Below are 18,106 nucleotides of genomic sequence, written 5' to 3'. Positions count from 1 at the left end.
TCTAATTAAAATCATTAGAAACAAAAAAATAATTTTTTTCGTTTTTATTCATTTTTCTACATTTTTATTTCTACTATTTTACTTCGTTGTTCTAATTTTCTACCATTTTGTTCTGACTTTTAACATTTTTTTTCTACTTAAGAAAATAAGGAATTTCTACATGAAAATTTTTAGATTTCTACATTTTTATTTCTATATATAGAAATTCAGAATCAAAAAGAATAATTTTCTACTCTTTTTATTTTACCAGTTTTTTAATTACTTTCTTATAGCCTCAATTTTATTTTTCAAAAAATACTCTAATTTTCTAGTAATAAAATTCAATTTTGAAAAAAGCTCACTACTCGAAATAGGAAGAAAAAATTACGTTTATTATTTTTTTTTAAAAATTACATTTATTAATAATTTAGTGAAGAGTAGTGTCAATTTTCGATTCAAAGTAGTAGAGTCAATATTAAATCTGTCGAGTGAAGGTAGACGGCTAAGTAGTATAACCACATTTATGTCAGCCACTGTCTCTAAGTAGTATAAGCGAATATATAGGCAAACTGCTCCAAGTGGAGCTACCAAGTATTTGTCATACAAACGTCGACACATACAGACTGGCCATTACAGTCCAAAAACTATTGTTTTATAAATTATTTTTTATTAATTATTTTTGTAAATTATTTTTTAAACTAGTTTTTAAAAACTATTTTTGAAAAATATGAAAAAAATTATTAAAAACTAAAACTACCTACTTAGTTATTTATTCGGCAATTGCGAATTTATTCGACGTACTTCAATATTAATATTTTTAATTATCCCCCCCCTCTCTCCCCAAAGCCTAAGACTTAGTTTATCGAAAAAAATTCTTCTAATTAAAATTTTAATGAATTTTATTTTTATTTAAATTAATTAAATTCATTACAAACTTCATTATTTTATTAGTAAATTAATTTAATTTATCTAAATAAATAGTTTTAATTAAACCCCCCCCCCTCTTTTCCCAAAGTTTAAGACTTTCGTTCCACTTTATAAAAAAAATTGATCTAATTAATATTTAGATTAGATTTATTTTTATTTAAAATAATTAAATTGACCGTCGACTTCAATAATTTTAATATTAATTTTAATTATTTGATCTAAATTAATATTTTAATTATCCCCCCTCCCCCGTAGTGGTGGAACGAAAGTTGTTCCACTTTATCAAAAACAAAAATGTATCTACTTAAGAATGAAATTAGTTTTATTTTTATTTAAATTAATTTAAATTGACTGCAGATTTTATTATTTTATAATTAATTTAATTTGTCTAAATAAATTTTTTTTAATTAACCCCCCTTCCCTCTCTCTCTCTCTCTCCAAGGCTTTTATTCCACTTTATCAAAAAAAGAAAATTTCATCTACAAAACTTTTCTTTAAACGAAAAGGAAAAAAAGTGACCAAAGTAACAAAATCTTGAAAGAAATCTAAAAGCATATAAAGTAAAAATAAAAAAAAAAAAACCGTGAAAAAAACGAAGAACCAAAGGAAGCAAACTTAGTGGAGAATAACCTCGGGAGATAAGATTCGAGTTGAATCCTGATGGCTAAGTGGTTATCTTATCTAAACGAGCTGCAGCATCTCAAACGAGGCTCCGGGCACTCGAAAAGGCACCCTAAACGGAAATTAACATTCTCTTATTCCCTTGAGGGTTTAGTGGGTGTTGAAAAATCGATGGATATTATAACCGGTTTTGCAAGCCCATCTTGACTCTGTGTGTGTATGTATATATAATCATGAAGGTATGTGCTGGGTGGTTCTCTTATCACGTGTAAATTGTTTGTTATGAAACTGTTAATTTCCTGATGTTCAGTGTCGGTCGATCTCCGGCGAGGCGTGGGATGTGCTCCACTTCACTCGAGGAAAGCGATAAACCGCTAAAGTGTCGCAAAGATAAGGGGGACCTACCATGTTACCAATAAAGCTCCTGTTTTACGGATCTCTTGTATTTTATGCTACATTAGATGAAAGTAGAAGGGTGTTACGAATCTTGTAATATAGAGAACGCGCTTTCAACATTGTAAAATGTGTGCTTACGTTTGTGTATGTGTGTGTGTGTGCTGCTGGGGGAAAATAAATGTTGAATGCATTCATAGTCAGGGAGCTTCCTAACATTTTAGATCCTCCAACTCTTGTTCCATGAAACACATTACCCTTTTCACACTGTTAAACCTACTTTATCTTTCAATTTCCATCCCCTGGAAATGAGTCACTTGACGAGTCAATTTTGTCTGGTGACAAAATCTAGAGTGCATTTGGTGTATTTCCTCTTGCCAGTGGTTTATAATTTAGACTTAACCCTTTATTTATCAACTTTTTTAACTTTTAACCCTTTTGCATTTAAAATCTTTAACCTTTTAACCCTTAAACATAAACATTTTAACCTTATTTTACTCATTTAACTCGTTTTAATGATTATAAGGGTTTAGTAAGTGTAAAGTATGTAAAAAAGTAAGTCATTTGGTTAGTAAGTAAGTACTCTCTTGAATAAAGCATTTGAATTAGTAAATTTTACTAATAAATAGTAACTTTTACTAAGCTATTAGTAAAGTTAGAAACTTTTACTACTTTATTAGTAAATTTAGTAAATTTGACTAATTTATTAGTAAAGTTAGTAAATTTTACTAATTTATTAGTAAAGTTAGTAAATTTTACTAATTTATTAGTAACGTTAGTAACTTTTACAAATAAATAGTTATTAAATAAATGATGTCACGCAATTTTTCGAGATTTTAGTAGAGACCCTCCCCCTACCCCCAAAAACGTGACATAATTTGTGAAAGTTCCCTAATTTATTAATAAAATTTACTAATTCAAAAGCAAAAAGTCAGTCAGTAATTCAAATTGGTAAGTATTTTTACTAATTCTAAGAATTACTTTTAAAAAGTATTTTTAATTTTTAATAAATTAATTTTTAAATTAATTCTTAAATTAATTCTTAAATTAATTCTTAAAAAATATTTCAATATAATTTTTTAATCAAATTTTCATCTGAATATTTTTAATTTTAATTTTTAAGAATTCAATTATTTTCAAAATTTGCAATTAAGGGCATTTGAACCATTATGACGTCACAATTTGTGCAAAGCATGTGTTCTAAAACCGTGACGTCAAAATGGTTCAAAGGCCCTTAGGGGTCATTCACAAACTACGTCACGCTTTTTTGGACTGATTTTTACCCCCCCCCCCTTCGTCACATTTTTTACATACAAAAAAAATTTTTTTCCACACTTCGTCACACACAGCTGGACACCCCCCCACCCCTAGGAGTGTGACGTAGTTTGTGAACGACCCCTTAAAATTCTTAATTAAAAATTGATTTTCAAAAATTTTTAGTCAAATATTTTAAGAAAATCAATTCATTTTAATAAAAAAATTAACAAAATTTAAAATTTTTCAAAAACTTTTTATTTATACAGTTCAAAAATGTGTGATACCTCACAAAGAAAAATAAAGGATTCTTTTTTTATTTAAAAAATAACATAATAGAAATTAAGTAAAATTTTATAAAAATAATTAAATTTTAAAAAAGAATTTTTGTAAACTATTCAAAAATAATTCTTAAATTTTGCAATTCAAATTCATGAGAATTGAATTTTTAAAAAATTTTGAAGAAATGCTTTTGAAAATCATTTATTTTTAATTTAATTTCACAAAATTTCAATTATTTACAAATTTTTTAATATTGACTAAATTTCTGATTAGAAAACTGATTTTAACCCTTTAAGGACCAGTGTTGCCTTCAGGCAACATGAACATTTTTTTACTAACTCGTGCATAAATTTCTTAATTTTCAAAACTGAATATTGAAACAATAATTTTCACATAGTCTGAAAAATTTCGTATGACAGATACTGGTCTTCAAATAAAAAATTCTTCAAAAACTTTTCCTAAAAAGTTTGCTTAAAAATCAAAGATCGCGATTTTTTAAGAAAAAATTTGGTCCTAAAAGGGTTAAGACCTAAAATTGTCTTTTTTTTATTTTGAGCCCTAAAATGAGTTGAAACAAAAAACATGTTTGAGCTGTTAGAACTTTAAGACTTTGTATTTGCAGTGGAAAAAAAGAGGGGGGATTTGTAAAAATCGAAAAAAATTGGGATTGAAAAATTTAATATTGGGTACCTATACGGTTTGCAATTTTGCAACTGTTATTGGCTTCAGATGGACATTGAATTCCGGGAAAAGAATATACATATGGTATATATATATATGTATATATATGAAACATGTAGCAAATGTGAGAACGTTTATCGTATCAGAGGCTGTTAATATGAAGCAGGTCGCTCACTGCATTCATCGACTGTGAATGCGCGGTCGACCTGTGTTCCATTTTGGCCCGCGTGATCTGCTCTATAACACGCTAGGGTGTGCACATAAATGTCACATGCATTAACGATAACGCGCTCCATATTTGGCAGGTTTCAGTGGAGGAGAGCGAGGACAAGGGACCAATTTGCCCCCCGCTACCGCCCCAATATCGTCCCACTGCCTATGGAAGTACCACCACCACCACCACTACTACAACAAGCGGCAGTAGTACCACCACCACCACCACCAATAGCAGCAGCATCACATCAACAACAGGCAGTAGTATGACTACAACAACTCCGCAGCTTCACAAAACTACCTCCGAGTATACTGCTGGTAGGTGCCCCTAACGTAAACACACTATACACTAGGTTATACGAAGCAGTAAAGTCCGACGCGTCGACTTTAGACAACAATGCCGCGTTGCTGTTTCCGGCATTTCGGAACCCAGGAACCGGATGCTAACTTACGAGGGAGAGACTTTACCCTACTCCCACTTTTAACCTATTCGTGTATATAATGCGTTCAAAGTTTATAATAGACAAATAGTTTTTAATGGGAAATTAGTTTTCTATCACAGAAAAAACGGTTTTAATATAATTTTAAGAAGCGCATACTTAAATAGGAGCCAAAAATATTCTCTACTTAAATTAAGTGGCCCCACATAAATTAAGTAGGAAATATTCTTACAATAAGATTGATGTTGTTATTGTAAGTATTCCCACTTAATTTAAGTAGGGAATATTCTTGGCTCCTATTTAAGTAGGCGCTTCTTAAAATTAGATTATCCTTTTTTCTGCATAGTCATTAGATTTTCTTAAATTGAAACATTTCGATACTGATAGTACACTGAAAAAAAAATATTCTTAATTTAACCCTAGAAGGAGTACACTATAAAAAAAAGTTCTAAATTAGAGCTGATTTCGGTACTAAAATAGAACCAAATTACGATTTAGTACCAATTTTGGTACTAAATTAGTACCTTTCTTTTTACAGTGTAACTGAGGTGTCTGGACACCCCAAGCAAAATTCAAAGTATTTCCAAAGCTTAACCAATAATTTTTTTACGCTCAAAACCCGTTAATAATTTAGTTTGAACCTCTATCTTTTGACACCTGTATGTGCCGCCAAAAGTTTTGCTCTAGGAAGAGCTCTTATCTCCTGTTAAAATACGTCTGGGGTGTCTGGACACCCCAGTTGCTCCCTAACGTTAGAAAAATTGTCAAGATAAGTAAATTCGAATTTTTTTAAAAAATCGTTTTTAATCAGTTCAAATCATCTGATAAAGTATAAATTGATAGGTTATGCATGAAAAAGTTGTATTTTATAAAAAAGGAACATTTTTATACAAAAATTCTATTTTTATGAAAAATAGACATTCTGTATTTGTAACAACTTATGAAATTTGAGTGAAGATTTATTAAACATTTCTGTGCTCTCTCTACAGTCAGAAATTAAATTCTAATACAGAAAAATGTAGTATATGACAGTCAAATTTAAATTATAAATTCTATATTGTTAATAATATTTTAACATATATTAGAGGTATTAAGAATTGTTAATTAAAACTTTGATTAAATATTAATTTACAAAATCATTTCATAAGTTATTAATTTTAATGTTAATATATTCAGATATATTAAGTTTGCAAAATTTTTAATTTATAACACCATTTTTAGTAAATATTAATTGTTTAAGTCCATTTTATAGTTCATTTTTATGATTTTCACTATTCGTCAATTGTCTTTAATTTCTTTCACTTCAGATGTTCAAATAATTATGTTTTTTGGAAGTAATACAAAAACTAATTTTTTCCCCTAAAAGTGTATCTATTTAACTTTAAAAACCTAAAATAGTTTTTAAATTAGTCAAATTTTTAAGAAACTACAACGTTTTTTGTGAAAAAAGTCAATTTTGCAATTTTTTGGTGTTTTTTGGGTTTTTATAGTTTTTTTCAAAATTTTTTAAATTTATCAAAATATGAATAATATTATTGTATTCCTTACTAAAAAACCAATCAATTCATTATAATTAATTTTTTTACGTCAAATATAAACCTTATAAAAAAAGTTTAAAGCGTGGGGTGTCGGGACACCCCAATTACTCCTTAGAGGGTGAGAAATTAACGTACTCCTTCTAGGGTTAAGAATATGTACTATAAAAAATGTGCCCAGGATATTCCCCACTTAAATTAAGTGTAAATATTCTTACAATGAGAATATATTCTTATAGTAAGAATATTTCCCACTTAATTTAAGTGAGGAATATCCTGGACACCTTTTTTTAGTATATATTCTTAAATTAAGAATTTTTTTTTCCAGTGTACAAATCATATCGATAACGTTAAAATTAAACCATTACAGTGTGACCACTTTTTTCATAAAAAAAAATTCCCCCTCAAAAAAGAAAAACTCTCAAAAATTATTTTCAAGATTTCAATTCAATTATTTTCGAGAAATTTAAACTAAAAACTTTAATTCAATTATTTTTAATATTTCTTGCGAAAGTTCCTTAAAAATTCAACTATTTCAAAAAATCAGTAAGAGAAGCAATCTTAGTGTTTCGTAGCCTAAAAGAATAAAAAATGAGTAAATAATAAAACCAATCTTAATCTCCACGGATATTTCTAAAAATTTGCTGGGATTTTTTAGGATTTTTTTATAAGAACTGAAAATTTAAAAAATTAGAAATAATAATTTATTTATTATAATTATAATAATTTATTTATTATAATTTTGATGTGATAACCATTATCATAGTAACAGTTGGCATATGATAACCATTAACATAGTAACGGTTGCTATGGAAATTATCACCATCGCAACGGATACTAGGCAGGGCTCGAAGTAGGTCCGTAAATCCCGTATAGGTCCGTAAATTTGCTTAAAGTCCGTAAAAGTCAATTCTTTTAAAAAAAGATACTTAAAGTCCATAATTTAATTGAGAAAACAAGAAAAGTTCGTAAATTGTCGAATATAATTTGGAAAATTTTAGAGAAATTATAAATGATTGGAGAAATTCAATTATTCACAAAAGTATAAAATTCCTTGTTGAAATTCAATTATTTACAAATATTAAAAAAAATTCTCGTCAAAATTTCAATTATCTTTAGAAATAATTAAATTTTTCTATTAAGTTCAATTATTTTCAAAAACTTTAATGAAATTCTTGGCAAAATGTTAATTATTTTCAAAAATTTTCCTGTATTCAATGATTTTTAATATCTACTATTTTAAAAAAATTTTCCAAAATAATTCAATTATTAAAAAAAAATTTAATAAAATTCTACGCAAACCTTTAATTATTTTCATTAAATAATAAAAATTTCACAGGGATTCAATTATTTACAATTTTTTTTGTAAAATTCTTCGCAATAATTAAATTATTTTCATAATAAATAATAAAGTTTTCACAGAAATTCAATTGTTTGAAATACAATTTTCAAAAAATTGTTTGAAAGAAGTGAATTATTTAAAAAAGAAAAATTTTATAAAATTCTCTGAAAGATAAATCAAACTTTTTAAAATAATTCTGATAAAATTTTTTAATAATCATTCATTTAATTTTCATACAATTATAATTATTTTCTTCAAATAAGAATTGGTTTATTTACAAAATTCTTAATAAAAGTTTTTTCAGCAAAAATTCAATTAAGTTCAAAATTGTTTTTAAATTCTCGTCAATATTTCAATTATCTTTAAAAATAACTAAATTCTTCTACTAAGTTCAATTATTTTCAAAAAATTTTCTGAATTCAATGATTTTCAATATCTACTATTTTAATAAAATTTTCCAAAAGAATTCAATTATTTAAAAATTTATTGATAAAATTCTTTACGAGAATTCAATTTTAAGAAACATGCATATATTCAATAAATTGTTTTTTTGTATTTAAATAATTGAATTCTAGTAGAATTATTTTCTAATAAATACGATTTTAATCGAATTCCTCGAAAAATATATTTATTCTTCAAAATTTTATTAAAATTCATCAAAAGAATTCAATTATTTAAAAATTTGTTCAAAATTCTTTATGAGAATTCAATTTTAAAATGCATTCAATTGTTCAATAAATTATTTATTTATTAATTTAGATAAATTAATTCTCGTAGAATTTTCTAATAAAAATTGATTTAAAAATGACTTTTACTTAAAATTTTAGATTATACTTGAATATTATAAGCATTAGAGTGCGAATTTTTAGTCAAAAACACAACAAAAAATTTAATTTTGGAAAAGTTACAAATTATTGCAGAAATTCAAATAATTTTCAAGAGTAATAATATTATTTGCAAAAATTAAATATTGTTTAAAAATAATAAAATTTTTCTTAAGGATTCAATTATTTAGAAATTTTTTTATAAAATTTTTTATGGGAATTGAATTTTAAGAAACATTCAAATATTCAATAAATTGTTTATTTTTGTATTTAAATAATTGAATTTTAGTAGAATTTTCTAATAAAAATTGATTTAAAAATGAATTTCAGTTAAAATTTTAGATAATAGAAAAAATACTCTGAAAAAAATTTACTTGATTCAATTAATCGATTACCTTTTTTATTATATTATTATTATTATTAAAAACATTGTTTTTCTAGACTACATTATACTTGGAAATGAAAATGAAACTATTTATTAATTCATATTGTCTGAATTTTATTGGAAATGAGATATAAATAGTTATATGTATGTATTTAAAAATTAATTCACCTCGTTAATTTTTTAATTCTTTTCAGTCTCTATATTTTATATTTTTTTAATTGTCTTTTCTTATTTTTTCATTTTTTCATTTATTTCATTAATTTTTGAATTCTTTTCAGTCTCTTTGTTTTCTATTTTTTTGGTTGTCTTTTCTTGTTTTTTCAGTTTTTCATTTATTTATTTATTTTATTTTGAATTTGTGATTGTAAAGGAATTTATCATTCTTGAATGAATTTCCAATATACACGTAGTGGAAATTTTTTGTCTTTGTGTTTAATGTTTCAGAGAATATTTAAATTTAACTAATGATTTAACAAAAAAAAGTTGAATGAATAAATAACCCGTTTTCTCACTTTTTGTTTTAAAAATATTTTACTTTCTTAATTCAGAGAATTTTAAAGTGATTTTTGTTTTCTTTCGTGAATTCTATAGTGAACATATTTAGTTTCTTAATTTAATGGGTAATTTCTATTATCTGTTTTTTTTTTTTTGTTCAATTTGAGCTTAATTCAGACAAGAACAACTTTTCATTTCAATGAATAGATTTTTTGTTCAAAAATTTTTTTTCATTCATTTTTTATTTCAAGAAATTGTAATCAAGAATTACATGAATTTTCCAAAATTTGTATAAGATTCAGTGAATAATAAGTGATGTGAAATATTATATTAATTCGATTAAAAATAACTTCCGTCGCTTTTGAATAATGTAGCAAAAAATATTCGAATACGTTCAATTATTCAGTGAATGAAAAATGACGTGTTTAAAAATTAGTGATTTATTATTATTAGTGAACAAAATGTTTGAAAGTTCGTTTCGAAAAATCTAGTGAATAATTATGTGATAAAAAATTCATTCTAAAAACTTTCTGATAAAGTTTCTTTTCATTCCTCTTTTTTTTTAGCGAATATGGAACAAAATAAACTTTTTAAATTATTTCTATATTATTTTCAAAACTTTTTAATAATTACTCTAATTTAATAATTTTGAAATAATTCAGAAACTTTGTATGCGGTCGTTTATTATTTTAAAATATACGTAAATTAAAACTAATTTCTGAAATTTGGTTTATTTAATATTTTGAAAGCTTTTAGTTGATATCCTTTTATTATTAGGGATCTTACGTGTCCTAGTATAACATCAAAACTTGTTAGAAGCTTCATCCTTCTTGGCTCTTCTCTCGTGATGCGGTATCATCATGGATGGTTTTGTACTAGAGAAACTTTAAGGACTAAGTTTACCTTTGGATAGCCGGGGTTGAAATTGTAATACCAAACTGTAAGTCCTCTCAGGAAATCCGACTATTAATTTTCATCAGTCATTAAATTATTTAATCAAGGTCGATTTTCATTGTAAACATCAAAAAAATCAATTTATCAACATTTCAAAATTATTTTTTTCTATTATTTAAAACTATATTTTTTTTTATTTTCTTTCGCAAAAAAAAAAAAAAATTGGCTAACATAAAAGAAATACTTGAAATAAAATTGTCCCGCAATATTAATTATTCAATTGGTTTGAAAAATTTCCATTTATTACATATCTATGAAACTGTATATATACATTAATGCGCTGAAGGATTTAAAACTTTTTAGCTTGATATTTGTTCATGAATAAATTATATTCCCTCTCCGCGAACTCGAATGGAACAACGGAAATCCATTAAACTGATAATTCCTGATCTCTGGCAAAAGTCCGTGTGTACATACTGAAAACATGGGAACATTTAGATCTGCAGCAGATTTATATTACACGTGAGGATTGTTATTTTAATCTTAGTCGAAAATGGAAACAATTGTTTCCGACGCATTTAATGGAATTGAGTTTTAAACAACAATTCTGTCAAATTATTAACTGATGCTGGAATTTTTCTTTTAGAACAATTTTTTTTTTATTGAATAATTTTTTTCTAGAGCAAATATTTTCTAGAACAATTTTTTTCTAGAACAACTTTTTTCTAGAACAATTTTTTTCTAGAACAAATTTTTTCTAGAGCAAATTTTTTTTAGAACAATTTTTTTTTAAGAACAATTTTTTTTTTAAGAACAATTTTTTTGAACAATTTTCTTGTAAGAAAAACATTTTTGTTTTATAGGAATTAGCGAGGTGCAAAATATTCCACTCTTGCTTAACACGACGATGAATCTTGGCAGACCAATTCCGCCGGTTGAGGAATATTCGTCTAACCCTCCTCCCATTCCACCGCCACCTGAGAAGTATTATGCCAGCACGGAGATATGCAAGGTGAGTAAAAAAAAATACTCTAGTAATTTTAGTCCTTATTTTTTTGTAGAAAAAATTTCATTTTAATTTAACCCCTACTTACTACTCATGGGTGCTTTACACCCAGGTGTATTTTTTCTTCGACTAAACGAAATACTCCAGTAATTTTACTCTTTATTTTTTTATACAAAAAATTTTATTTTTAATTTAACCCCTACGATAAAAATACGCCTGAGTGTAAAGCACCCATGAGTTACCACTCATGGGTGCTTTACACCCAGGCGTATTTTTTCTAAGTCTAAAAAAAAAATATATTGTAATTTTACTCTTCAATTTTTTATAGAAAAAATTTTATTTTAATTTAACCTCTAAGTTAAAAGTACGCCTGGGTGTAAAACACCCATACGCCTGGGTGCTTTACACCCAGGCGTATTTTTTCTTCGACTAAAAAAATATATTGTAATTTTACTCTTCAATTTTTTATAGAAAAGTTTTGTTCATTTTACTTTGGACCCTTGCTTACTACTCATGGGTTCTTTACACCCAGGCGTATTTTTTCTTCGACTAAAAAAAATAGTTTAGTAATTTTACTCTTCATTTTTTTATAGAAAAAAAAATTCTGTTCATTCTATGGTTTTGTTTATGGGTGCTTTACACCCAGGAATATTTTTTCATCGACTAAACAAAAATTCTTTAGTAATTTTACTCTTCAATTTTTTATAGAAAAATTTTTTCTATTTCAATATAATTCTTACTTACCATTCGTGGGTGCTTTACACCCAGGCGTATTTTTTCTATGTTTCTTAGAATAAATACATTTTTTGCAGAAGATACTAAAGTAATTTTTACCTATAGTGCTACATCAATAGTAGAATCCGTTAAAATTAGAGTCCTTAGTTTTAAGAAATAAAAAAATTATGAATTTTGCCTATAAAACGGTAAGCATAGTGTCTACTATTTTCGTTCAACAAAATTCCCGGTTTTTTCCGGCTTTATCCTAATTTTTCCCGTTTTTTTCATCATATTAAATTTATTTGATTTTGAACATAAATAAATCTATAAATAGCTTCAAAAATTTTTTTAGACTTTTTATTAATAATTATATTCTTTAGAGGAGTTTCTTTAAATTTTTTAAAAATAATGTTTTTTTAATAATTTTAATTAAAAACTTCGAAAATAATTGAATTAAACAAATAATTTTTTCAATTTTTTTAAATAATCTTGTCTCTTTATAATTATAATTGAAAATTTTATTAAAAATTTATAAAATAATTGAATTTTTTTGAAAAATATTATTAGAAATTTTTTTAATATTAAATTCTTTTATGAAATTTTATTAAAATTGTACCTATTGAACATAATTGAATTTTTGCAAAGAATTTGAATTCTTTTGTAATATTTTATGACGAATTAAAAACAAAATTTAATTCTTTAGTGAAATTTTCTTGAAAATAATTGAATTTTTGCAAAGATTTTACTATTTAACAGGCCTGCTATTTAAAAAAAATAATTGAATTGTTTTGAAGGATTTATTAAAATTTTAGAAAATAATTGTATTTGTTCGTGAAATGTTATTAAAATTTTGTGTAAAAATAATTAAATTTTTGCAACAAATTTTACTATTTATAAAAGTAATTGAAGTCATCCAAACAACTTATTATTTACGAAAATAATTGAATTCTCGCGAAGAATTTTATTAAAATTTTTGAAAATAATAAACAGTAATTATAATTAATTATGTACTTAATAAGTAATAAAAATTTAATTTGCTTAAAAAATAAATAAATATTATTTATTTGAACAATCAGAATATATAATTTTTAGAAGCAAAAAATTGATTTAAAACTTTAAGAGAGACTTTTATAATTTAAAAATAAAATTATAATTACGGTGACTAACTTCCCTTGATTATTTTCGAAAAATTTAAATAAAATTCTTTAAAAAAATTCAATTATTTTTAATAGAATGTAAAGAAATTTCAATTATTTCAAAAATTTTCAAATATTTGTTTATAAAAATTCAATTATCTTGAAACAACATAATTGAAAAATTTCAAAAATGTTATTTTTCAGAATTTTTAAAAAAAACTTTGCGAAAATTCAATTTTATTAAAAATTTTAAGTGTTTTTTTTTTAAATTAACTAATAAAAATTTTAATTATTAATCTTCGCACTTAGAAACATGAATACATTAGAATGTGACTCTTTATAAAATTAAATTATTTATCAATTTATTAAATTAAAATACTTTGAAAATTCGATTTGTTAAAAAGTTTTTAATGAAATACTTTAACAAATTTAATTATTTTCAGTTGAATTTCACAAAATTTCTATTAATTCGATAATTTTTTAAAATTTATTTACATACTATATTTGAATTAGTGACTGATTTTTTAATATCAAATTAATTATTTTTAACAAATTAAAATTTAGAGATCAGTATAAATATCTATAAAAATTGAAATAAAAAGACATTTTTAAAAAACAAATTAAAATAATAAAACTTTTAATTTATTTATTTTATTTATGTTTTATTTATTTTTAATTATGTTTAGAGTCCGTTGCCACCTCTACCACCTTCGCCGAATCCAAGTACACCAGTAGCAATGAGTGTCAAGGCTTCCAGTAGTTTAAACAGTTACAGTCCAGAGGACATGCTAACTGATGAAGAGGACGAGGATCCAATTTTCGATTTTCCCAGAGAAAAGCTCAATATTGTTGAGAATCTTGGAACGGGTGCCTTTGGGGACATTCATATTTGCGAAGTTGACAGATTTCCCGGTTCGGAGAAAATTTTCCGACCCACGTACAGTGATCTCGTGATTGTCAAATCACTTCGACCTGGTTCCTCGGAACCTTTAAGGTTTGTCAATTTAATATTTTGTAAATTTTATTTTTCAATTATTTATCGCAGCTAATTTTAGTTTCCATTCCCTTCTCCCATCATTGTTTTTAAGGAAACAAAGTCAGCTGAAATTGCATTTTTTTTTAAAGTAGAAAACAATTTTAGTTTTTTATTTTTAACAGTAAAAACCAAATTAAAATTTAAATTTAAAATTACCGAAGAATTATTAGAACAAAATGTATTTAATTTGGTTACAATTTCCAAATTTCTTTATCTTCTTATCTAACAACTCTAAATTTGAATTAGTAAAAATGTTTACTAATTTGAATTAGTGACTGACTTTTTACTTTTGAATTAGTAAATTTTACTAATAAATTATTAATTAAATAATTATTTATTAATAAAATTTACTATTTATTAGTAATTAATATTATTTATTAGTAAATTTTACTAATAAATTATTTTTAAAAATTTAGTAAAATTTACTAATTAAAAATCAAAAAGTCAGTCACTAAATTAGTAGAAATTACTAGTAAAATTTACTAATTCAAAAGAGAGAAGAAATGAATAGTTCTTAAATTGGCAAAAGTTTTGAATGAAGAATAGTGGAGAAATTTAGCTCTCTTATATGTGAATAATAGATGTAAACGATGATACTACTTCAAAGAATGAGAGAGATATGAAAGAAGATACAAGTATGACTAGATAAATGTGACATGTCATTGATAGTAAATTCCTTTTTTTTCTTTTTGATTCCATCGATTTTATCGTACATGATGCACAATGCACTTTCAGCTGACTGCCGACTATTTCCTCAACAATGCAACTTTACTCGCCTCTAGGGCAAACTTTTACAACGATGGAAACTATAGCTACCAGAACTAAACTCCTTTCGACGAGCCTCTTTCGATTCAAACATTGTTTACTTGATAGAAAGCTTTGATTCACAAAAAAGATTGCTGTTTACAGGCTTTTGTTTTCCTACCGTAGCCTTTAAGTTTAAAAAGAGAGCGGCTATTTTTCCAATCCATAAAAAAGAACAAATGAATCAATTTTTCTTAATATTATTATAATTTTCAAGAAACATTTTTTTTACATTTATACCAAAAATCTTTTTATTTTCTATTTACTCTCAAGGGATTCTTTTCTATTATAGTTTACTTTCAAGAGAAAATATATTCTACAGTGAACACTATTCAATATTTTTTGTTCTATTTATTTATTTCTATTCTATTTATTGAAAAGAAAAATTTATTTTTAGAAAAAACAGGGAGGGTGATGTCTTTTATTAACCTTTCAATAAGCTATCGAATAGAAATAGAAAAAAAAATGTTGTGTTGAGTTTTTTTTTTCTTCTTTTTACTACATTCCTCGTGTGTCAAAGGAAATAGATGAGATATACTCAATTTGCAAAAGCAGACTTGCTTATAAAAATCTAATATTTTTCAGCACATTTTATACGAATTTCAGGTTGGAATTTCAGCAGGAGGCAAAAAGACTGGCACGACTCATCGATTGGAATGTCGCACGACTACTCGGTGCCAGTCTAGAAAACGATCCAATGTGTATCGTATTGGAAAACGGCGAATACGGAGATTTGAATCAGTACCTGCAAAATCACATTGCCGAGACGTCAACAATGCACACTGCTAAGACCTTAAGGTTACACAATTTATTTATTCCTTAACTTTTTAGAAAAAATTTTATAAAAATGTTTTTTTTTATTTAATTTAAAATTTTATTTAATTTTGCATTTCGCGATTTGGATAGTTTTCATCAGTTTCATAAAAATGCATGCTTTACAGTATAGTTATTTTTTTTGCAAGGTCGTATTTAATTATTTCCTCCATATTGGATCTGCCATTTTGAATATTTGAAATCTGATTCAATATTCGTAATCAGCGACCCAAAAAACCCCCGAGTAGCAACTTTTAAGCCAATCCAAGCAATTTTTGAAAAACTCGTCCGCCATATTGGATCCGCCATTTTGAATTTTTGAAATCTGATTCCATGTTCGTAATTAGTTACTCCGAAAACCCCCCGAGTAGCAACTTTTAAGCCAATCCGTCCACTTTTTGAAAACTCGTCCGCCATATTGGATCCGCCATTTTGAATTTCGAATATCGGTGCGTTCACGTAAACTTTCACTTACACTCAAAAAATTTTCACTTTCAAATTCACGAAAAAAAAATTTTCACTTTCACTCAGAAAATATTCATTTCAACTTAAAAAATTTTCACTTCCACTCAAAACATTCTCATTTTCGATCTAAAAATTTTCACTTTCACACAAAATATTTTCAGTTTCTGTAAAAAAAATTTCACTCACAATTTCACCCAAAGAATTTTTACTTCTAAAAAAATTTCTTAATTCCAATATTGCCAAAAAATGTTTACTTTCAATTTCACCCAAAATATTTTTAAATTTAACAAAAAAAAATTTCACTTTCAATCAAAAACTTTTTACTTTCTATTTTACCTAAAATATTTTTATTTTCCGCCAAAAATTTTCACTTTCACTCAGAAAATTTTCACTTTAACACAAAAAATTTTAAATTTCACACAAAATATTTTCACTTTCACAAAAAAAATCTTCTCTTTTACTGTTAATTAAAAAATTTTCAATTTTACCCAAAATATTTTCACTTGCTATTAAAAAATTTTCCCTTACAATTTCACCCAAAGAATTTTCAATTTTAAAAAAATTTCTTAATTTTAATTTTGCAACAAATTTTCACTTTCTATTTCATACAAAATATTTTGACTTTAAATTTAACAAAAAATATTTTCACTTTCAATTTCATCAAAAATATATTTTCACTTTGAATTTCATGCAAAATATTTTCCCTCAAAAAATATAATTATTGTTAAAAAGTTTATTAAAATTCGTCTGAAGAATTTAATTATTTAAAAATTTGCTGATAAAATTCTTTATGAGAATTCAATTTTAAGAAACATTAAATTGTTCAATAATTTATTTATTTTTGTAGGTATTTAAATAATTGAATTCTCACAAAAAAAAATTTTTTTTTCTCTCCTACTGTCAATTAAAAAGTTTTCATTTTCAATTTCACTCAAAATATTTTTACTTTTTAAAAAAAAATTTCACTTACAATCTCTACTAAAAAATTTTCACTTTTAAAAAAGTTTCTTAATTTCAATTTTGCCAATAAATTTTTACTTTAAATTTCATCAAAAATATTTTGACTTTAAAATTTACCAAAAAAATATTTTCACTTTCAATTAAAAACTGTAAAAATTGAAAAAGAGAATTTTTTGAATGGAGGTGAAAATTTTTCGATTAAAAGTGAAAATATTTTAGGTGTAATTTGAAGTGAAATTTTTTTTGTAAAATTGAAAGTAAAAATTTTTTTGGTGGAATTTAAAAGTGAAAATTTTTTAGGTGAAATTAAAAGTATAAATTTTTTTTTTTGAAAATAATATTTTTGGGTGAAATTGAAAATTTTTTTAGTGAAATTGAAAGTGAAAGTTACGTGAACGCGCTCCAATTCTAAAATTGTAAGCAGCAACCCTAAGAACAATAGTTTATCAACAAAATCAAAAGGGTTAAAGAAATAAAAGTACATTAATTTTGATTAAATGTATTTTATTTTTTGCTTACTGTATTTTATTTCTATTTTTGTTTATTTTATTTCTATCTTTGTATAATTTAATTTTTGTTTACTGAATTTTATCTTCTACTTAACCATAAATTATTTGTTGTTTCACTGTATTTTATTATTCAAGAATGTAAACGAAAAATCGTTAGTCAATCAGATGTAATAATCGATGTTTGCATGAATCGCACATGTGGTCACGTCACACAACAATAATTTGGCCAAGCGTGACGCAACGCATTAAGGCACGTCAGTCACCGAGGCCATATCAAATGTTCAGATTTCTGGGCAATAAATTTAAATTGACATTCTGTTAATTCAAATTGTCGTGAAAACAATTTTTTCCCCTTTTAATTGTTCAAAAGAGTAAAAAATTTCTTATACTTAATT

At 25.0% G+C, this 18,106-nt stretch overlaps 1 protein-coding gene across 2 annotated transcripts in view; it reads left to right on the top strand.

The window, feature by feature from the left end:
- Positions 1 to 18,106, top strand: part of LOC122507572 (discoidin domain-containing receptor 2) — a 256,292-nt gene that overhangs the window by 226,920 nt on the left and 11,266 nt on the right. Inside the window, exons 12-15 of one of the 2 annotated variants that reach the window (XM_043620369.1) lie at positions 4,443 to 4,668; positions 11,129 to 11,277; positions 13,811 to 14,118; positions 15,571 to 15,762. In XM_043620369.1, the coding sequence (XP_043476304.1) occupies positions 4,443 to 4,668; positions 11,129 to 11,277; positions 13,811 to 14,118; positions 15,571 to 15,762 (875 nt within the window). Of the gene's footprint in view, positions 1 to 4,442; positions 4,669 to 11,128; positions 11,278 to 13,810; positions 14,119 to 15,549; positions 15,763 to 18,106 lie in introns of both variants that reach the window. The other variant, XM_043620373.1, reaches the window with a different exon arrangement.

This window comes from Leptopilina heterotoma, unplaced genomic scaffold (genome assembly GCF_015476425.1).
Source record: "Leptopilina heterotoma isolate Lh14 unplaced genomic scaffold, ASM1547642v1 Lhet_114, whole genome shotgun sequence".
Lineage (NCBI taxonomy): Eukaryota > Metazoa > Arthropoda > Insecta > Hymenoptera > Figitidae > Leptopilina > Leptopilina heterotoma.
This window is presented reverse-complemented; position numbering and strand designations above follow the sequence as displayed.